The sequence below is a fragment of the Sorghum bicolor genome, chromosome 4 (genome assembly GCF_000003195.3).
Source record: "Sorghum bicolor cultivar BTx623 chromosome 4, Sorghum_bicolor_NCBIv3, whole genome shotgun sequence".
NCBI classification, from domain to species: Eukaryota; Viridiplantae; Streptophyta; class Magnoliopsida; order Poales; family Poaceae; genus Sorghum; species Sorghum bicolor.
The window spans coordinates 60,934,369-60,956,800 of NC_012873.2; the positions used below are offsets into that span (position 1 = coordinate 60,934,369).

The following is a 22,432-nucleotide window of genomic DNA, read 5'->3' on the forward strand; positions in this document are numbered from 1 at the left end:
TAGATGAAAACAAAAACTAATTACACAGTTTGCATGTAAATCGCAAGACGAATCTTTTGACCCTAGTTAGTCTATAATTAGACAATATTTGCCACAAACAAACGAAAGTACTACAGTAGCGAAATCCAAAATTTTTCGCGAACTAAACCAGGCCTGAAAAGTTTTTGGTTTTTGGGTTAACTAAACAAGGCCGTCTTATTTAGTTTCCAGAAATTTTTGCAAAAAATTTTAGATTCTCCGTCACATCGAATCTTACGGCACATACGGAGCATTAAATTTAGATAAAAGAAATAACTAATTATACAGTTTTGCTATAACTTTCGAGACAAATCTTTTGATCTTAATTAGTCTATAATTGAACAATATTTGTTAAATACAAACAAAAATGCTACGGTATGCGTTTTGTCAAATTTTTTAGAACTAAACAAGACCCAGAACATGTACACACCGCACAACGCTTTCTGAGGCCTTGTTCACTTGGGAAATTTTTTTGGTTTTGAGTAGTTAATTATTGTCCAATTGTGGACTACCTAAGTTTAAAAGATTTGTCTCGTAAATTATAGACAAATTATGTAATTAATTATTTTTTATTTTATATTTAGTGCTCTATGTATATGCCGCAAAATTCGATATGACAAAAAATCTAGAAATTTTTTAGAAACTAAGAATAAAACTTTACGTCTCGTCCAGTGTCAGGCTGACAGTTAGTTGCATCCACTCACATCGATGTCCTCGTTAAGGCCCTGTTTAGTTACCTATTTAAAATTTTTTCATCTATCCCATCGAATCTTTGGACACATGTATGGAACATTAAATGTAGATAAAAAAAATAAACTAATTACACAGTTTGGTTGAAAATCGCGAGACGAATCTTTTAAGCCTAGTTACTCTATGATTAGCCTTAAGGCTACTGGCTACAGTAACCCACATATACTAATAATAGATTAATTATACTTAATAGATTTGTCTTGCAGTTTCCTGACGAGCTATGTAATTTATTTTTTTATTAGTTTCTAAAAACTCTTTCCGACATATCCGATGTGACACCCAAATTAATCTAAAGAGAGCCTAATCCTAAAATGGGCCTTGTTTAGTTTTAGGCGTTGTTAGTTCACCTAAAAAACTATTTTTTTTTTCAAAATTTTCCATCACATCGAATCTCACGGCATATACATGGAGCATTAAATATATATAAAAACAAAAACTAATTGCACAATATGCCTGTAAATCGTAAGATGAATCTTTTGAGCTTAGTTATTCTATAATTGGATAATATTTGTCAAATAAAAATAAAAGTGCTACAATACTCCTACCCAAAAATTTTTGGAAACTAAACAAAGCCTTAAAAAGTTTTGCTAAAAATTTTATATTCCTCGTCACATTAAATCTTGCAGTACATAAATAAAATATTAAATATAGACAAAAATAAAAACTAATTACATAATTTATCTTTAACTTATGCGACAAATATTTTGAATCTAGTTAATTTATAATTAAATAATTTATTAAATACAAACAAAAGTGATATTGTACCGGAATCCTAAAATTTTGGCAACAGCACTCCAATGAGAGTTCCCAAGTCGGATTCAAATGATCACGTCATCGAAAACCCAAAATCTGGGGGTATCGTGGTCATTTGGCGCACCGCACGCTCCCTCGCGAGCAACGCTTTTTTTAGCCAGCCGCCGCGTATTTACAAGTCTACCCCTCGGCGGCTCGGCGCAGCGCCCCGCGCCTCTTCTCTCTCTCCTGCTGCCGCCCCCTTTCCCAAATCTGGCCGCACGACGCCACCAGCCACCAACCCGGACACCCCCCAAACTCGAAGCAACCCGAGCGCCAGGTCCCGTACATCCCGCGCGCTCGCCCCCCTCGCCTCTGCGCCGCGTCCGGCCGCCGGTAGCGGGCCGGGCACCTACCGGTGAGCGCTCTCCCCACAGATCCGTTCGGTTTTCCATGAGCTTGGTTCTTGAGGTTCTTGGGATTACGAGGGTTTCTGTCCTGGGGGTTCAAAAATTCCGGGTTGGAAGTTCTCGGTGGGGTCGCTTCCTGGTTCTTGGTAATGCTATGGTTTCTTGTCGCTTTGGGTGTGGTTTGTTGGATTTTCTTGATAATTAGGGTTTCCTTTCGTGGGTTTCTTGGTAACTAGGGTTTTGGTGGATGCAGCTCGGTTTTGATATTCCGCGTGTTCTCTTGGCTTCTGGAGTTGCAGGGAGGGATAGGCGCTTTGGTTCCTGGATGAACTTTGAAGGAATTGGGAGCAGGAAGGCGTGATGTTTACTCCGCAGGGCAAAGGATGGACCGGCTGGTCGACGCCAACTGCGGCCAACCAGCGGAGCGGTGGTGGCGCTCCTGCTGCGTCGGCGCCCCTTGGAAAGGGGAAAGGAAGGGTCGCCGAGCTCGAGCAGGAGGTTTTGCTCAATCTCTACCTTTTTTCTCCAGTCATTCATCTTCTGTCTGAACCTGATCTAGGGCTAAATTCCTCTGCTCCTTTTTGTTACTGATGATTACTGATTGTTTTGGAACTAGGACCTCTCAAGTAGGTCCTGTTACTTATCTCCTGTTTCTATATCATGTAGTCAGTCTGTAAAAAGATGAAAAAACAATTTCATTTGTAGACATCCAACTTTCACTGCTGAACGAGGTGCTTTTTAAAAGTTGAGTTTGGTGCTTACATGAAATTATTGCAGCATTGCTTAGACTGGTAACCTTAAGAAATAAGCCATATTTTAAATGGCCCATTGAAGGCATAATTGTGAAACAAATCATCACTCCTGGGCTCTAATGATATTTTGATATCCCTAAAACCTTTTTGCCATGTTGGTATTCAATAATTTGAAATTTTATACCTCTGTTGTAGAAATTGTATACCTTTGTGCCCAATTTATATTGAACGATTAGATTCTCTGTTGTATAAAGTGAACTGTAACAAATGATACTATTCCAATGAAGGCATGCCAACACCTATTCAAGTGTCTCGTTGCTTCTCATTCGGTGAAATTTTGATTTTGCATCCAATTTCTTGTTTTTCTCGTGAAAGGTTATTTGTTATCATAGCACTTTAGAGCTCCATTTTTTTCGGCTTCCGTTCATTATCATAATAGTTATTTAATTGTGTATTCATCTGCATATCTGCAGTTGCATGAATATCAGTACAATATGGGGCTTCTTTTGATTGAAAAGAAAGAATGGACAGCAAAATCCAAAGAAATCAGTGAAGTGCTGACGCAGAAGGAGGAGATATTGAAGAGGGAACAGGCTGCACATCTTAATGCTATATCAGAATACGAAAGGCGGGAGGAGAACATGCGGAAAGCACTGGGTGTTGAGAAGCAATGTGTGGCTGATGTGAGTTGATTTATCTTTGTTCTTGTTCTTACAGCTCCTTTGATCATTAATCTGATTTGAAGAGAGGCCTTTAGTGAAAAAGCGCGAAGTATATCCATAACCTTCTGTGACAATTGAAAAAAGTTCTTGGAATGGACAATCCTGGTCATGTTCAATGACATGATAATTGTAGACGTGACCTTTAATAGCCACAGCGATAAGAAATTGTTAGGCAACAATTACCCATATTGTAGTTTTTTTTAATACTGAACATAATTCTGTCCCTGGTACAACATTATGCTTAATTGTTTATATGCTCAATGGTTGTATTGCTGTAAATGGATGTATAGCGCTTGCCTTTCCACTCTTCTAGCTGTTTTATTCCTTTCGTAAACATAAACTTCTGATGATATCCTAAATATTTCCTTGTAGCTTTCCTTATTGATTGTTTGGTTGAATGCTGCAGCTTGAAAAGGCCTTGCGTGATATACGTGCAGAGATAGCTGAGGTTAAATTTACATCCGAGAAAAAGATAACAGATGCTCAGTCTCTTGAGGCTAGTTTGGAGGAGAAATCCTTGGAGATCGAGGGAAAACTTCATGCTGCAGATGCCAAACTTGCAGAGGCAAACCGGAAGAAGTCTCAAGCTGATCGGGATTTAGAAGAGGCTGAAGCTCGTCAACGTAGGTTGGAGAAGGAGAAGCTGTATTTTGAGACAGAGTACGCCAGTTTTGCTATGTCTTGCAAATCTTTGAGCTGTTGTTCTTAGCATGTGGTTAACTTGTTATGTTTGTTTCATCACTCTAACATGTTTAGGCGGAAGGCCCGAGAAAAGCAACTCAAGGAGCAGGAGGAATCACTGCAGGAGTGGGAGAAAAAACTCAAGGAAAGTCAGAATAGACTTAATGACTTGCAGAGATCTATAAATGAGCGAGAGGAGAGAGCAAATAAGAATGATCAACTTTTCAAGATAAAACAGGATGAACTGGAGGAGGCAAGAAAAACAGTGGAGGCCGCTAAAGTTACTCTGAAAGTCAAAGAGAACGATATTAACAAAAGACTAAATGAATTGCATTCACAGGAAAAGGTAATTAATTGATTAGCATCTTACTTATTTCATCCATTTTTCTGTTTATCGTGTGTTGATTTTTAACAGTTCAAGACATTTGCTCTGCTCAATTCTGATTTGTTTTGCAGGATGCTGACTCAAAGCGCAGTGCCTTGGAAGAGCGGGAAAAAAAGTTGGTTGAGAGAGAGGCCAAGGTCACTACTAGAGAAAAGGTAAGTGTTGCTACTTCCAGTTAATACCAGTGGTGAAACAGTCCATGTCTCTTGGTCTGGTTTGCTTGTTGTACCTTATGAATTTATATGATTTCCTGTATATGGTGTAATCACTTGTAGGGACTTTGTAGTTTATGATTCTTGAATTGTCTACTGTTTTGTTGTGCGAACCAGTGAAGTTAGACTCAACTGGGTTGCCTTTGTTCTTAAGTTTGCCTTAGTGCTTGCCACTGTACTTCTCAAATAGTTTTCACTATATGCTGTTTCTTTTCTTATCGCATGCAGTGTCTTCTATGAATCTATCTGCACCAATCATCACAATGTTTTGGGTGGACTACTATTTCTTTACCTTTTCTTCCCCTTCAGTGGACTGATCCAGCTCTCCCTTGTGTTCCAGGAGGGGCTCCAGAAGCTTCTTGAGGATCGTCAGGTGGAGTTTGAATCCAAAAGACGGGATTTCGAATTAGAATTAGAGAGGGAAAGGAAATCTTTTGATCAAAAGATGACACAGAATCAAGCGGATTTATTGAAAAGGGAGAAAAATGTGAAGTCTTTGGAGGCCAAACTTTCTAAAAGTGAGCAGGCATTGAATGATAAGAAGAAATCAATGGAAAGTTTGCAGAATGATCTTGATGCCAAATCCAAGGCTCTGAAGAGGTGGGATGAATCATTGAAAAATGATGAGAAAAGATTACTGGAAGAAAAGCAGCAACTGGATCATGAAAGAGAGCAATTGGAGACATACAAATTGGAGCTTGAAAGGACCAAATCAGCATTAGAAGCTGAAAAGGAAAGAATATCAGAAGAGCAGAATAATCTGAAACTCACAGAGCAAGAGAGGCAGGAGCATAGCTTGTTGACAGCAGAACTTAAGAAGGAGATTGAGGAATACAGAATGCGAAGCAACTCCCTGTCTGAGGAGATGGAGGATTTGAGGAAGCAACGGCAGAAATTTGAAGAAGAGTGGGAACAGCTAGACGAAAAAAGAGCCCTCCTAGTAGAGGAGGACAAAAAGCTGAAAATTGAGAGGATGAATTTAGAACGGTGGCGTGACAATGAAGAAAAAAGGTTAAATGATGTGAAGCTCGAAATGGATGAAAAATTAAAGGACCAGCTGGAGAATCTTGAGCGCAAGGAAAAGGCTTTGACTGATGATATAAAGCACAAGCAAATGGAAAATGATGAGTTTCTGAAGGGAGAACGCGCTGATCTGCAACGTAAGTTGCAGCTGAGACAGCATGAATTGGAGATGGAGATGGAGCAAAAACAAGCAAGTAAAGAGAAGGAACTGGAAGAAAAGGAAAATGAGTTAAATAAGAAAATGGATTTTGTGGAAAATAAGCTCCAACATGCTATTGAGTTGAACGAGTCCAAGATTCAGAAGATATTATTGGAGAAAAGGGAGCTGCAGATGGAAAGAGAGATACTGCTAGAGGAAAGAAAGAAACTGGAGACTGACAAGGCAGATATTAAAAGGGATATTGAGATTCTGCACTCACTGAGCAAGAGTTTGAAGGAACGTCGAGAGAGATATAACAGGGACAGGAAAAGCCTCATCGATCTATCTGAAAAATACAAGGCATGCAAAAACTGTGGGATTTCTATTTTTGGTGAGGAATTAAATTCTCTGTTGCTTAAAGATGGCGCTGAAATTGAACATCCCAGTTTGGCTGTTGAGGGAGATGATCGTGCCTTGACCACCGGTACATCAGGGCCAGATACAGGAACACTTGTTAGTTCAGGTGGTCGTCTTTCTTTCTTACAGAAGTGCTCAGGGCTTTTCAAGTTCTCTCCTAGAAAGAAAGGTGAGCAGTCATCAGAACAACCAGCAGAAAAAAATATACCTTTTGGTGCAAGACTTGAGGAAGCAGCACAGATCGATGGAGATTATGAGCCAACTCCTGTCTATGAGGTAGCCTCTTTTGATGCAGAGGATGAGCTCCCTTCTGATGGTGGAACCAGGGAGAACGAAGAGTCTGAAAGGCTTGACATAGCTGATGATGCTCAGATGGAGTCTTCTGTTGGTGTAGCAGATAACAGTATAGATATTGTCGGTACCCAGTCCTTTGATGGAACCAACAACATAGCAGTTGAACCAACTATTGCTTCTGTTGATCAAAATGGCAAGGATTCTGCAGCCCCTGCTGAAGCAGGTGTACAGCCTGAAACATTAAAGCAAGGTCGGCGCCAACAAAACCGGAGAGGCAGAGGGAAAGGTGGTGTGAAAAGGACACGGTCTGTTCGTGCTGTAGTTGAAGATGCTAAAACAATACTTGGTGAGACCTTTGAGGAGAAGAATGATGGTCAGGGAGATAAAGTCAAGGTGGGTGCTACACGTAAGCGGCGGTTTGTTGGAGCTACAATAAGTGAACAAGATGAAGAAGGCAGCGAGGCACATTCAGAAAGTGTTTCACTTGGAGGGCAGCGTCGCAAGAGGCGGCAAACTTCTGGGGCAGTGACAGAGGCCCCAGGAGAAAGACGGTACAATTTGAGACACAGTAGAGTGTAAGTATCTTTATTTTTCCCTAATTCATCATATCTACTTGGTGTTGGGTTGACTTTGTTTTCTGTTTCCTGATTCAGTGCATGAAACTAATACTTTTTCGTTGCATTGTTCCAAAGTGCAAATGCTGCCACCGCAACAGCCCAAGCTGACAAAAAGAAATCTGCAAAGGCAGGAAATAAACATACAGTAGATGCTACTGCTGATGACACAGAAGGGACCTCAAAGGTTGATGAGGAACCTGCCCCTGAGAGCAAGAAGGCCTCTGAATCAGCAGACTATGGAGCATCCCAGTTGCACGAGTTTTCCCAGGTTTGCTGCTGTGCTCTGTACTGCTCACATGTAATGCCAATGCTGTAGCTCCACATGCCTTTCAGGCAATCTTTGAATTGTTTTTCAGTATTTGGATATATTGGTCGTTTTGGGCCATGTTCTGTGCTTGTATGGGTATAGATAGGCGTATAGCACATATGGGGACCAGAGCCCAGTTTAACTGTAACCATATCTTTTGTTTTAGGTCGAAGTTGGTGATGCCCATGCCCCTGTAGAGGGTGCTGGTGAGGAAGATGGTGACATCGACATCGTGGGTGGCCAAGGTGCCCTGCCTGATGTGCTAATGACACCTTCTGGAAGTGAACTTGGAGCAGAACAGGAAGATGAGGACGATGATGATTCAGAGAGGCGAAACCAATCAATCGGCAAGAAACTATGGTCATTCTTCACTACATGACGGCTGAAGATGCCGCTGAATAGGTTGTTTCTAGCTTTTGTGCTTTCGATTCATGATACCCCATTCTTGGAACTGGAGGGCGTGTGCTTTTGGTGATTAAGTACTAGATTTCCCACTTAATTGTTCTTCTCTCCCGTGTAATTGAAATATACTTGTAGTAGACATAGCTTGATGGCACTCACAGAAGTAGCTGATGAGATGTACAATGGCGATGATGATATGCCCTGTAACACCAGTAGTAGCTTGGTTTGTAATTGTTGTTCCTTTTGCCCCGGTTCAGGTTACTTCGTTGACCTCACCGCTGTTGTGAATTCTGTCGTACGGGGAAATATTTTAGTGCTCTGATGATGGTCTAAATGTTTCTTTGCTTATTGAAACTATACAATAAATTAGAATGCCACAAGAGTTTCTGCCAGTTGCAGACTTCATTGGAGGGTACTGTGGTGAGGTACCCTGGAACTCCTTCCATCATAAATCAGGTTCCCTTCCGTCACAAATCAAGTTTTCCTGGAAGATAGTGCCATATTCTGTACATTTTTAGTTAAAGTTACTTAAAAAGAAGAAGAATTGTATTTTTGGAAGGAAGCAGTATGGATAAACTGCAGCCGTACTGATAGGAACTTGAAAGTCTTCGGCATCCGAGACCGAGACTTTGGAGTTGGGTCTTGCGTGTACCCTGGAGCTGGTTTGAGATCGGACCTCCCCTGGTAGGACGTCGACGATCGAGTTCTTTCCGGGGCCTTTCAGGCTTTACACGGACACGGCTAAGGAATACCCATGCAGGCCATGCTTATCTGTTTTCCTTCGGCTGTAAGGCATGGGCCGTCCGCCTGAGGCGATACCATCTCAATCCTAATTCATGATATTGGATAGATTTCGGGCCTGTTTGGTACAGCTCACAACAACTTCATGAGCTGTTGTGAGCTGTTTTTTTTGCCAAACACTTATTTTCAAAACAGCTTCATGGGTGAAGCTGTTTTTTCCCTCCTCTCACAAAGACATAAGTTGGATGAAGCTGGAAAAAAGTAGCTTATTGCAGCTTCTTCCTCATTTCTCTCTCTCAACTATGTATGAAGTAGTTGATGAAGCTATTTTGCCAAACACTTTTTCCAAAACAGCTCAGCTTCATCTAGAAAGTCACTCATGAAGCTATTTTCTAAAAAAAAAAACAGCTTTACTAGTGAAGTTGAGCTGTGCCAAACAAGCCCGATCATTTCATTCATTTATTATGCTGCATAAGTTAGGGTTTGTTTGGCACAGCTCAACTTCACTAGTAAAGCTGTTTTTTTAGAAAATAGCTTCATGAGTGACTTTCTAGATGAAGCTGAGCTGTTTTGAAGAAAGTGTTCATCCAACTTATATCTTCGTGAGAGGAGGGGAAAAACAGTTTCACCCATGAAGCTGTTTTGGAAATAAGTGTTTGGTAAAAAAAAAACAGCTCACAACAGCTCATGAAGCTGTACCAAACAGGCCCTTAATATCACTTTGCAAAGTATATTTATCCGTGTGACTAACTTATATTATTTATACTAATACTCCTTCGGCGAGTACCACCGTATTAGCACACACTTTGCCTGTAAAATCACTGCGTAAAAGTATATCCACATCCGGTTTCACGGCCAAAGTGTGCTGGAACACGGGGATAAAATTATCGTCTCATTATTCGTTAGTAATTAGTAGCAAAATAATAATACTCATCAAACACATCAAAGGCAACACGCCAACAAGGCAACAACACGGTGTTCTCGGACACGCCATATCAGCCCCCAAAATATTATTCCAGGCTTCGGCAGTAAGAAGAGTAGGTTGGGATTGAGCAAAAACCCGAGATCGCACCTCTCCGCGTGGCGATGCGTGGAGGAGACGTAGCAGCAGCGGAGGCAGGGTCCCCACGCTCGCCGGACCTCTACGACCTCTCCGACGACTCCGACTACGCCGCCGCTGCCGCCGCTTCCGACCACACGGTACTGCCGCCGCCCGCGATTAACTGGATGCTACCGCCGTTTATCCCATCTTGCTCCCCTGCGCGATTTAGGGGCGGCGCGAGCGGATTCATCGTATCTCAGCTTGCTCCCCTGCGCGATTTAGGGGCGGCACGAGCGGATTCATCGGTTAGGTCATTGGTTCCCGTTGGGGGTGGGGTGGACAATGAATTGCTTTACTCTTACGGTGGTGGGGGGGGGGGGGGGGGGGTGCGGGGGTGCGCGGAGTACTCTTTTGTTTGATGCTAGCCACAGCTGCAGTTGCCCTCTCTCTGTAATCAATTGGATTGAAGTGGATAGTATTACTACTTGCACTTAGTGTAGCCTCTGGAATTTTGTTGGTTTAGTTGGGATGTGTGTTGTGGCGAGGTATAGCCTACCTGTGTTCTCCCTCTAAACTGATACCTGTTTGGTGTTGGAAGGTGATGCGGACTGATCCGGCAGACAGAGGCTCAGAGGAGACGGCGAGGGTGGACGTGGTATATGAGAAGGAGCGTGTGACCATCCACCCATCACAGTATGGCTCCGGTCGTATCAGTGGGAAGTTGCGCTTGTTTCTGCAGCAGGGATCATTGTTCCTGGTGAGTCATTCCAGCTCATCTCCCTGAACCATTAGTGGTCACATACATACGTGGTTGATTTTTATATTACATGTATACATATTCACTGAGGAAATCAGACGTTTTGCTAAGAACATAATGACAGCACTAGCAAATACTCAATTGGGGTTTACATTGTAACAGGCATGTTAGTTTCCATATTGAGTTCCTTAGGATGGTGAATAGCATTGCAAAATGAACCATAAATTGTCTCTCTTGTATTTTGGTCATTATGATAAGTGCTAGTCAGCTATTATTTCTATCTCATGTTTCTCTTATATTTTCAGTTATATATATGTGATATTTCACTGGTACAGCTTAAATTTTGAGAACCCATAGGGCCTATTGCTATATGGATATAGATTTAGCAATGATTCATGTGATTCCCTTGTTGCTCCCTTTCTATTTTCTTCTTTAGTTGTTGTTTTGATCAATATTTATGACAGAGTTGGGGGCCAAACGAAGGAGCTGACTCTTTGTCAACCAGTTCAGTCGGTGTGGAAATAGAAAAATGTATGCCAGCACAGTTTGTTGTTTGTTTGTTACTATCATTAATCATCTGGCATTTGGCAATAAGGACAAGATGATGCCTTACTCTCTAAACTTCTTGATCCTACGCAGATAGAAATCTGTACACTATCAAGGCCCTGCCTTTAAGTGATGTACGCTTCATCCGTAGGTACACCCCAACATTTGGATTGGACTACATAATAATTGTTCTCTCATCAGGTGAGATATGCTAGTCGTTTGTTCTCCGTATCATTAGTTTGAAACCCAACATGATTACATTGCTACTGCCAATTGGTTCTTTCTGCTCTACCTTGTCGACACATAATAGCATTTTTGCTTCTTCTGTCTAGATATATAAAAAAAAATCATTTTATGCACATGCTGACAGAAAATTAGAGAAAGGGATCATGTTCATCTATTTTTACCTACTAACTTTTGCAGGTCTGGCTTTTCCTCCATTCTATTTCTACAACGGTGGAATTCGTGAATTATTTGCAACACTGAAACAGCATGTCTTCATTATCAGGTTTTCTTTTCTGTTTTAATGGTTCTAAATACATAATAATAGTGGTCCATTGTTTCATTTATATTGCCCACAAAACTATCATTGATTTCTCCATTTGGAAAAACAAAGTTACTTCCAACAAAGTGGCTGAGTTTTCTTTATATGCATGAATCATCCATATAATATGGCAGATAACTTATGCACGTGAATCTACACTGAAGGAGATAACTAAAATTGTGGAATTAGCAACCTATGTATAGAGTTTGTTTAATTATGAGTTTCTAGCATCAACATTCAATTGAAAGGTAATTAAGTTTGAAACATTGGAACATTTCAATTATAGTGACCAAAATCCTGATTGGGACATAATTTCCTTATGCCCCCCCCCCCCCCCCCCCCTCTGAATCTGAATGTATGATTCAAATGTTGTCTCTTCTATTTCAAGGTCCGACGATGATCCTAATGTTTTTCTCGTCAACGACTTTCAAGATCCCCTTCAGGTGTGTTATCGTATTCTAGTTCTTTGTAGCAAAAAAAAAAAAAAAACACTCTCAAGTCTCAACTCATCATTGAACTTAATTCTTATCATCTTGAAGAGTTTGTAAGTATACCTGCCAATTTTTTGTATAGTTGGAAACCTTTTCTTGGTTAAGTTTGAACTTCAATGTGAAATAAACTTAGTCCTTGTTTAGTTCGCGAAAAGATTTTTTTGGGTACTGTAGCACATTTGTAACTATAGCAATTTGTTATCTCACAAAATACATGAAAACTGTGCAATTTGTTATTTTTTTAATCTGTATTTAATGCTCCATGCATGTGTCTAAACAATCAATGTGATGAGACAAAAGTATTTGGGTGGGAACTAAACAGGCCTTAGTCTGTTTTCTGAAAAGTTATCTTTCCTGACGCAAATGTTTCCCAGTTTGAAGACTGATTCACCTTACTTGGTCACGTTGCAGAAAAGCTTGTCGTCCTTGGAGCTTCCAGGAGTAGCCTCTGTAGCAAATGCCATGTCAAGACAAAATTCACTCAGTTTTACTGGGTCAAATGATGAGTCCAGACATGGGGCAACATCTAGCATGTCTCAGTATAGCTCAAAGCAAAAGCACAAATCAAATGACCCAGGTCGTGATCTTTCAATTCAAGTCTTGGAGAAATTCTCATTAGTTACTAAATTTGCACGAGATACTACATCAAGCCTCTTTCGAGACAATAGTGCTGCTCATGCTTATGGACGGCAACAACATGAATACATTTTGGACAATAAAGCAACTGATAAACATAAAAATCAGTATATAACACCAGAAAAGGCTTCTACACCCTCGGCAACAATCGAGGTAATGCATCTTGCATTTAATTTGGTATGGTATCATTAAATTATGACTGGAAGGCATCATTTTACTGCATACTAAATCAGTACCGAACTTTCAAATCTGTTGTGCATTTGATCCACAATTTGGTACAATTACATTGCCAGTCAGGATCAACACACCATCTGATATTTCTAGTTCAAGACCACCATGGTTTGATCTGGAAACTAAAACTTTGATCACCCAAGTCATCTGTAGGCTTGTAACATCAGTAAATTAGGTAATTTACCTTAGGTATATTGGCTAACTGGGCATAGTTGTCACCTAGGAAAATAGGGTGGAGTTCTCACCTTCTGCATAATAATGCTACTGTGGAAAACTGGAAAGGTTTCCAGGGGTCAAGTTTTTAACATCTGTAAATTATTTAATGAACATATGCTCGCAGTTTAGTTGCAAACTATGAGTTCACAACAAAATTTTAAATGAAAACCATTACTCACTTGGTTTTGTCTTATGACCTTTGATTCCGGCTGAAAGCTTTAACTGATTAGCCCTTCATGGTTGTTCATCAATGTGTAACATCAGCTTATCCACTCTTTTGGCAGTCAGATCCATTACCTCTGGTATGGGGAAAACAAAGAGATCGCCCATTAAGTGTTGAAGAGGTAATGACTCCTTAATTTCTGATATCTTCACGTTCTTCATTTCAACATATTTATGTTTCTTTATTTAAATATGTTTCTTTAAATTGAATTCATTCATGACATTAGAAATCCATGTTGTAGGAATTCAAAATTTCCATTTTTAACGCATTTTTTTATGGGAGGTACAAAAATATACCCTGTTTCAATGCATGATGTCACCCCTGGGAAAAACGAGTTTAACTAAAATCGCCTAATGGGAAAACAAGAAACATGATTTTACAAAAAAAAAATAGTCGTTTTTTGGGAGAATGAATTTAGAAATTGGCCGTCCAACAATTTTTTTTTTGAAAATCGGCTGTCCAGGAAATGATTTCCAGAAAACGCTGGCCAAATTCGAAAAACAAATCTTCATTGCCAGGGTAGCCACTGCCCTGCCTCCCCTGGCACCAGTCCTTTTTGGCAGTCTGACGGGCACGCCACCGTGCCGTCCGCAACACCCGCCCTCAAATCAACTGCCCCCACCAACCCCCAACCCCCTGCCTCCTCAGGTGCCAGACCTTTCCAGCAGCCCATTGGCAGCTGCACCGCGCTGACCGCGATGCAGGATGCATGGCCACGCTGCACCAGAACCCGCCCCCATCAGCATGCGCACAGTGATCGTGCTGCTCTCCAGCAGCCGCAGCTTGCTATTCTGCCGCCTGGCCGAGGTCCAACATGGAGAGGAAAGTGGTGTACCCAAGGTGTGGTCCTGCATGACCCTTATCCGTTAGAATTCGGCCTCCCACTGAACAATTTCTGTAAACCGTACTCCTGCACTATGAAATTCCAAAGTCGTTCCTCGGTAAAGCAAGTTCTGTGAACATGTCAATTTTCTGTCGGATACCTAGATCCTGTTTTATGGTAGTGCGATTACTGTCTAATTTCGTTCAACAGTTGAATGAGATTTCAGTTTTGTTTTACCAACGGCCAACGTCATATTATTTTTGTAATTACGTGTATCCATGGTATATTTTATTAATTCCCATAAAATTGTATTAAAAAAATTCCATAGTTATTCTGTGACCGTAGCAATATGAATTATTAGTTTACTTCTAGATCCATAACTGATTCCATGTGATGCATAAGTTGTGAGTTGTGATTATACATTGAGATGAATCCAAGATGAGGTTTCTGGTACATTAGCATAAAGTACAATGATCATTAGGACAACTAAGTTTCAGGCGAACTTGATATGCATGTCCCCAGGTTCACCTCTGGCTCAGACTCTAGAGGTATACAATTTTATTTTTAACTTAGGCTTGCATTCCAAGTAAACATTTAGGCAAGTGATATTCTAACGGAACTGTTCCCCAGTAATTTTGAAAACATGCTTTTACTGGCAGAATTAAATTCTTGGATTAAGTTGATATGAGTAACACTTTTTTTTTTGAATATATAGATAGGTAAGTACATGGACCTAAAGCTTGTCTGTAATATTCAGCCCATATGACTTGTCCCATTTAAACTTTGTTAAACCATCTAGCAATATCTCTTTTGTAAGTACCAGTTTTCCTCTTTGAAATCTTCTGATGTTTGCATGAAAAATCTTTGGACAGTGGACAGCTTTCTTAGATCCTGAAGGTAGAGTTATGGATTCAAAGGCACTGAGGAAAAAGGTTTTCTATGGGGGAGTTGATCATGCTTTGAGAAAAGAGGTCTATACTTAACACTTGATCTGACGGTTTGTAACTAGCGAGACCTGTTTTTCTGTAAAATATATTTTGATATTGGACATATAGGTCTGGAAATTCTTGTTGGGCTATCATGAATATGATTCAACATATGCTGAGAGGGAATACCTTGCTGCCATGAAACGAGCAGAATATGAAGCCGTAAAATCTCAGTGGAAGGTTAGTCAGTGTTCATAAGTGAGCCATGCTGGTATTACATGTTCCCTTCCACAGTATGTTGACATTACATTATTTAGTATTTGCCACATGTTTGGTGTTAACTCTGGACGGATTTTAAGAATCTGAAACTTATCATGTGCTGCTATTTTGGGAGACTGGGCATCAGTTGCCTCCTTATTTGGGTCCTTCGATCATCAAGTAGGGGTTTCTGGAAATCATGTCTATGAAGTAGAGCTTGAGTTTTCACTTTTCAGAATGAAAGGCTGTCATTTTTGGGCAGCTGATAGGGATCTGTTCGATGCATTTTTTAGCTCCTCTATGTTGGAACAATGCTTTCACATTTTGGGACATACTTTAAACTTCATTTACTCAAGTATATGGATGATTCTCCTTGATACCATTCTGCAGAGTATCTCAGCCACCCAAGCTAAAAGATTCACCAAGTTTAGGGAAAGAAAAGGCCTAATTGACAAAGATGTGGTATAAATAATTTCTCTTTTCTATTTGCCATTCTGCACTATACTGATTGTAGCTTAACTGATGCCTTGATATTTTCTCTATCAAGGTGAGAACAGATAGGTCCATTCCCTATTACGAAGGAGATGATAATCAGAATGTTGTAGTTCTACGTGATATTCTGTTAACATATTCTTTCTACAATTTCGACCTTGGTTATTGTCAAGTAAGTTTTTTGTCTTGCACAGCATCATGTAAAATGATTTAAGCCTCCTGTCATTTCAGTGGGAACACAAAGTACAATATGTCTGTTGGCTTCTACTCCCTCAATTCTCTTTTACAAGGCACAGTTTGACATGACACAGACTTTGACCATTTATTTAATTTTATATTATATTTTTTATAATTATAAACTTAAATTAATCGGATAGCGCATTTGGTTACAAATCTAACTATATGAAGTTTGTATTATAATGATAATTAAAAAAATGTTAGCTAAATTTTTGGTCATTAAAGTTTGAATCTTGGTATGTGTGCGCGCCTTATAAAAAGGTGCGGAGGGAGTACTAGTTATGCTTAGTCACATCTTGGGGCTGATGCTTGAATAGATTATTGATGCTTCTTTTTTTCTCGAACATGCAGTAGAGCTGTGTATCATTATATTTAGAAGAAGGGGTGGGGCGGGGAGCCCTTACGTACTCATACCATGCATTAGATGCTTAATTCTCACACTCTTTTAATAACATCATACATATACATACAGTATTTAAGACCTTTAATATTTATTCACTGTTTAGGTACTTCTGCTTTTAGATATACCACTGCTGCGCTAATTTGTTTTCTGTCAGGCATGCTAACAAGAAGAAATTTTCCAGGGCATTTACCTTATTTCTGTTATACTGAGTACTGACTTCTTCAATAGCTTTGTCGATAAATCTTTGTTTGTTCTTTTATACGAACCCAGTAAATGTTGACTTCTTCAAGAAGAAATTTTTGTTTGTTCAATAGCTTATCGTTCATGGTTCAAATGCTCAACTTGAAATTTGGAGTCCACGTTATTTTTTGGCTGTTGTCTTCCTGTTACTATACTACAATGTTGGTGTATTCCAGGGAATGAGTGACTTTTTGGCTCCCATACTTTATGTCATGGAGGATGAGTCCGAATCATTTTGGTGCTTTGCTTCCCTGATGGAACGTCTAGGCGCCAATTTTAATCGTGACCAGAATGGCATGCATGCTCAACTACTTGCATTATCCAAGGTATATAACATATTCATCTGCCAAGCACTGAGTGAGCAGCTAGTAAGCACTAAGCAGCATCATGTTATCCCTTTTCCATTCTCTGATGTTGCGTGACAGATTTAAAAGTTATTATGTCACGTCCTGGATTAGGGAGACGTGCAGAACGTGGGGGATTGAGGTTGCGTGACTGAATGGATGCCGAACTGCACACTCAAGGCCTGGAGGAAGACGAGGATCTCTTCTGATAATTTTTGTTTGCCTTTGATTGATACATCTCATGTGCTTATATAGAGAGGCTTACTTGATGCCTAAGCAAGCTGGCTAATCTTAACTCTGATCGTAACCCTAATGAGCCTCTAAGACCGCTGATCTGACCTGGCCATGACATCTCCCCCCCCCCCCCCCACCCTCCTTTTTGAGCAGCTCGTCCTCAAGTTGCATGCAGCATAACCGTGGCTTGACGACTCATCTCAACTTGTCACAAACCTATTACCTAAAGACAAGCCATTTACATCTCCGCTTAGTGTCTTATTCGCTACTAAAAAGAATGTGGAACTATCTTTATTTGTTGTGCCATCTGGCTTCCCCCACTGTCAGGTAGCCGGGACTAGCACATCCAGTCCAAGGTGTGTAGTTGTGGCTTGTGGGCCAATGTGGCATGATGGTCCCTCCCTGGATCCCTGGAAGCAAACCAACCATATCACGGTCATTGCCCTTCGGTAGTACCGCACAGGAGGCCACATGTCCTCCACGCGCGTAGTGCAGATGGACTCTGAGCTGGGATGTACTCCATGCCTTCATGCAGATCCAAGTGATGAGATTAAGCTACAAACCAGCAGCTGCTGCAGCGTGGTGCTTGATCAGCCACAGAGTTTCACACGATGCACCGTGCCTGACACTTCACCATGAATCCACATGCAGCCTGTAGCCGTACCACTGCTGCCACCTGGCGCTCTCCGTATTCATCTGCAGTACCTCGAGGATGGCTTGGATCTTTGTGAAGCCGGCCAACACTTGGTGCGCAAGTCCTCCATCAATATTGAAAGGTCATGAGTAGCAGTCTAGCAGTAGGTATGGAAAGGCATCAAGCTAATACCAAATGTCACAACCTGGATTAGGGAAACGTACAGAATGTTAGAATGTGGGTGATTGAGGGTATGAATGTGAAGAACGCTGAACCTAACACTTGAGATTGGGCACGCGAAGGATGGCGGTGCCAAATCTGATGGCTCGGGTGGATGAGGATCTATCCTGATACCTCTTGCTTGCCTGTGATTGATACATGCCATCTCCTTATGTAGAGACTAGAGAGGCTTACTTGACGCCTTAGCAAGGTGGCTAATCTTATCTCTAATCCTAACCCTAATGAGCCTCTCGTAATGCTGATCTAGCCCATAAGGCCTAGCCAACTGCCTGTGACGCATTATCATCTCAATAGAATTTTGCTTAGCTGACTTACGAGTGCAAACGTGCTAGTTCTTAGATTATGTCTATACTGTTCTTATGTCATTATGTGCATCCATCTGTTCCTTCTCCAGAATTGAGCCATATCATGGAAATATCATCGTACAGCTTGTTACAAATTTCATTGTAAAATGCCAAGTCATTAAGATCTTGAACATTTTGCATGCTCTTGTGTTCGAAATTTCAATGGTTTGACACCTTTAGTATTTATCATACCATTGTTACTTTGATTAATTCCTATCAGCTTAGTGGGCTAATTTTTTTTTTCTTTTGTGCCTCAGCTTGTGGAGCTTCTTGATCCTCCATTGCATAACTATTTTAGGCAGAATGACTGCTTGAACTACTTCTTCTGTTTCCGCTGGGTTCTTATACAGTTCAAAAGGTAATATTTTCTCTCTTTTTAAGTTGCAAGTGTTTTGCATATGCGTATGCATGTGACATATCAGTTTGTATTCCATCCTTGAACCATAGCTTCCTTGAAATGCCTGTTCCTGTCACTGTACTATGTATGGGTGGGGCAGGGGTTCGAGGGTTTTTCTTGATCTGTGTGAGAAGATCTTCTTAACAAAATGCACGTGGGCTGTCTTACCCCCCACCCGGTTCATTTTTTCTGTCATTGTAATACCTCAGACTAATTTCATATGCTTTTTTCACAAGCAATGCTGGATAGCTGCATGTCTTTGTGAGAATAAGTAAAAAAATATAAGCCACTTAAAAAAAACAAATGCAGTTTATTCAAAGACCAAAATCTACTCTGCTGTGCTCAAACTTGTCAGACTTCCTAGCCCTTTTGCTATGCATCTAATCCACAGGCCACAACTGTGCTTCATCGGCAATCTCTCTAATCACTGTTTGCTATAGGGGAGGAACCATTTGCCTTCCAGCTACTCTTCCAATCCTAATGGTTTTACCTGGCAGAGCATTGATCATGGATCATCAATCATGATGTTCGTAAATTTGTACTCCCTCCATCCCAAATTGTAAGTCATTCCAAGAATCTTGGAGAGTCAAAGCATTTTCACGTTTGACCAAAATTATAAAGAGAAATACTAAGATTTGTAACGTAAAGTGAGTATACTGTGAAAATATAATTAAGAAAGAATCTAATAATATTTAGTTGGTATCATAATAATAATTATTTTATCATATAAATTTGGTCAAACTTAGAAAAGTTTGACTCTCCAAGATTCTTGGAATGACTTACAATTTGGGATGGAGGGAGTATTACCTACTTCATTCGTGAAAAAAAGAAACACCTACGTTTTGCCGGTGCATAACTGAAATTAGGTGAGTTGAGATCTGATCTAACCACATGGCATGTCCTTTCTTTTCTTCTTTTTTTTTGGGGGGGGGGTGGGTGGGTGTGGGGGGGGGGGTTGGAGTGTGGTTGGGTGGACTTATTTTAACTAAGCAACAGATCTATTTTGTCTAGCCACGAGCAGTTGACCAATTACGGAAATTGAAGAGAATGTGTCTTACCAGTTAGTCATCAGGTCTCATTTTTCTAACTCTATAAGATGGTTCAATTTCTTATGGATCGCAGGGAGTTCAGTTTCGACCAGATCATGCTTTTGTGGGAAGTTCTGTGGACCCATTATTTGTCAGAACATTTCCACTTGTACTTGTGCGTAGCAATCTTGAAAAAATATCGTCAGCGGATAATTGGGGAGCAGATGGACTTTGATACCCTTCTTAAGTTCATCAATGAGCTCAGTGGTCAGATCAATCTTGACCGGGCTATCCAGGATGCGGAGGCATTGTGTACTATTGCAGGAGAAAACGGGGCTTCCTGCATTCCACCTGGAACCCCACCTTCGATGCCCATTGAGACTGATGGTGGCCTGTATGTGCAAGAAGACGAGGTCTTGTGAGATATCAGCGGTGACCCTAGAAAATAATTGCACAGAAGCATCAGGAGTTGTTATCCTGTAGTGCTTTCATCAACGTCATAAATGTGATCCGTTGTAAGGTTATACCTATGGAAGAATCATGAAATCTAGGGTTGTGTGTGTATATACTCCCTCGATAAACCTGTAATTGATACTTTCACTTAAGAGATATGGATTCTGTATGGAACGCCAGGTTTTATCTCAGCTAACATCTGTTCTGCCACCCAACACTTGTTTGGCCAGTTCCTGTGTTACAACTTAATTGCTAAAGGGGGTTCATTTTAATACTCCTACTTTGTTACTTGTTGTATTTCAGGATCCTCTAAATTAACTTAAGATGAAATTATAGTTTGTATTTATCACTATAATATCTCCTTTGGAACCCTGCAACTGCTGCAAGTAGTGAGACCTGGATGTAGTTTATTTCTTCATTTTTGTTCTGATGCCTTATTCAGTCTTCGTGATGAGAACAGTTAAACTGGAAGTAGTTTGTGCTGAAAGCCTGCTAGTTTTGTTTGCTCTTTTGGGCTCTGGTTTAGCCTGGACAGCGAAGTGGTGACGTGAGCTTGGATGCTTCCTTGCACCAGCGTCTCGGCAAAATAATTTGGTCCCGTAACGCGGCTTGAAAAACAGATTTGCAATGATGATGCACGTACCTTTTGGGAAACAAAACAATTTTGCGTGCTCGTTTGCTTGTTGTGATAAGGGTCTCGAAACCTTATGATTAAACTTCTTTTGAGTACCTAGAAGACCAGAGCGTCAGGATTATATTTTTAAAGTAAAATACACAAGCCGTCATTAAACTTGCATGACGGTATCATTTACGTGAGCAACTCTATTTGGCGGATTTTTGCTAAAACCACAAAAAACAGCCTCCAACAAGTTGGCAAAACTGCTTGACAATTTTGTGAGGTTGGCAAAATACCCCCTTCACTTGGTAAATATGCTAAGTCCTCCATTGCTTGGCATCACGTGTTTTCCAATTTGCCAACTAGTTTTTGCCAACTTGTTGGAGGCTCTTTTGTGATTTTGGCAAAAATCTTAGGATGCCAAGTTCTTTTGCCAAGCCCAAATATCAAACTATTGGAGAAGACTTCTTTTTTCACTTGACATTTGGTTTTGAGATTTGATAAAACTATAGATTTGCCAAATGAGTTTTAGCAAACTGTTGAAGTTGCTCTCTAGAATTTTGATATTCGAGTCCCTAAACCTGTATGAGGGTGTCACTTTGATTCCCAACTCTTGAATTTAAATATTTGGGTCCTTAATCTTATACGGCAGTGTCATTTGGGTCCTTGAACTTGCACCTTAACACACAAGTGACACTGACATTTATATGCCAATTGTGTGTTGACGTGAAAGTTCGAGACCAGATGATATTGTCGCACAAATTTAGAGACTCGAATATCAAACTTAGAGTTTGGGACTCCACCGTGAGAAACTTAAATATAAAAAAATTGAGAGTTAAGGGCCGAGGTGACACTGATATATAAAGTTTAGGGCCGTTAGTGTATTTCACTTATTTTTAGAGCATCTCTAACAATTTGCCATTCGGATTTTTCATCCTTAACTTTTTGGTAAAATAAGAAAACAAATCCTCTCTGGTAGTTTGACATCTTCTCTCTCCATCTTTCTCAATCTCGTAAAAATTTATCCCGAGCGCGCATATATGCGTGCGGCCTAGGAGCACGCATGTGGAGTTTTGTGGCCCAACAGGGTTCCAGATAAGAAAAACGCAAGAAAGAAAGATCTAGCGGAAGGGTTTAAACGTGTACAAAAATAAATTTAGGGTTCCTGATACAAAATATAAGACTGGGTCTTAGAAAAAAGTGCCGAGAAAAAAATTAAGATAAAAATATAGGAAAATTTTGAGGATGATTTGTTTTTTTTTTCCTTCTCGTACTAATTTAGGAGTTGGTAAACACTATATTTTGAGAACAAATATGAGGATCTCTTAGAGATGGTCTTAGACAAGTGAAAGGATGTTGAAGTTGCACTAAGCAAATCCGGCCTCCCTCAAACCTGACGCTTTTGCCCCAAAAGTCCTCAATCAATCAAAAAAAGAAAAAGAGAGTAATAACTCGGAAATATTGCACAGGTGGTG

The 22,432-nt window shown here is 40.4% G+C and overlaps 2 protein-coding genes across 4 annotated transcripts; both read left to right on the forward strand.

The window, feature by feature from the left end:
* LOC110434435 (protein CROWDED NUCLEI 1) lies at positions 1,722–8,238 on the forward strand. Of its 2 annotated transcripts, none has more exons than XM_021458470.1 (9): positions 1,722–1,918; positions 2,210–2,408; positions 3,136–3,345; positions 3,791–4,044; positions 4,141–4,411; positions 4,522–4,605; positions 5,003–7,110; positions 7,228–7,420; positions 7,626–8,238. In XM_021458470.1, the coding sequence occupies exons 2-9, from the start codon at positions 2,271–2,273 to the stop codon at positions 7,836–7,838; spliced, it is 3,471 nt and encodes a 1,156-aa protein (XP_021314145.1). In that variant the 5' UTR covers positions 1,722–1,918; positions 2,210–2,270; the 3' UTR covers positions 7,839–8,238. The 2 variants fall into 2 exon arrangements, with proteins under 2 accessions (XP_021314145.1, XP_021314146.1); XM_021458471.1 differs by having other exon boundaries at positions 2,204–2,408; positions 7,626–8,212.
* On the forward strand, positions 9,565–20,615 carry LOC8073844 (TBC1 domain family member 15). Of its 2 annotated transcripts, XM_021459042.1 has the most exons (15): positions 9,569–9,802; positions 10,243–10,401; positions 10,866–10,932; positions 11,041–11,148; positions 11,371–11,455; positions 11,880–11,934; positions 12,394–12,771; positions 13,350–13,409; positions 14,984–15,082; positions 15,167–15,277; positions 15,686–15,757; positions 15,843–15,959; positions 16,844–16,993; positions 18,721–18,821; positions 19,983–20,615. In XM_021459042.1, the coding sequence occupies exons 1-15, from the start codon at positions 9,689–9,691 to the stop codon at positions 20,308–20,310; spliced, it is 2,004 nt and encodes a 667-aa protein (XP_021314717.1). In that variant the 5' UTR covers positions 9,569–9,688; the 3' UTR covers positions 20,311–20,615. The 2 variants fall into 2 exon arrangements, with proteins under 2 accessions (XP_021314718.1, XP_021314717.1); XM_021459043.1 differs by lacking the exons at positions 18,721–18,821; positions 19,983–20,615 and adding an exon at positions 17,126–17,374 and having other exon boundaries at positions 9,565–9,802; positions 16,844–17,035.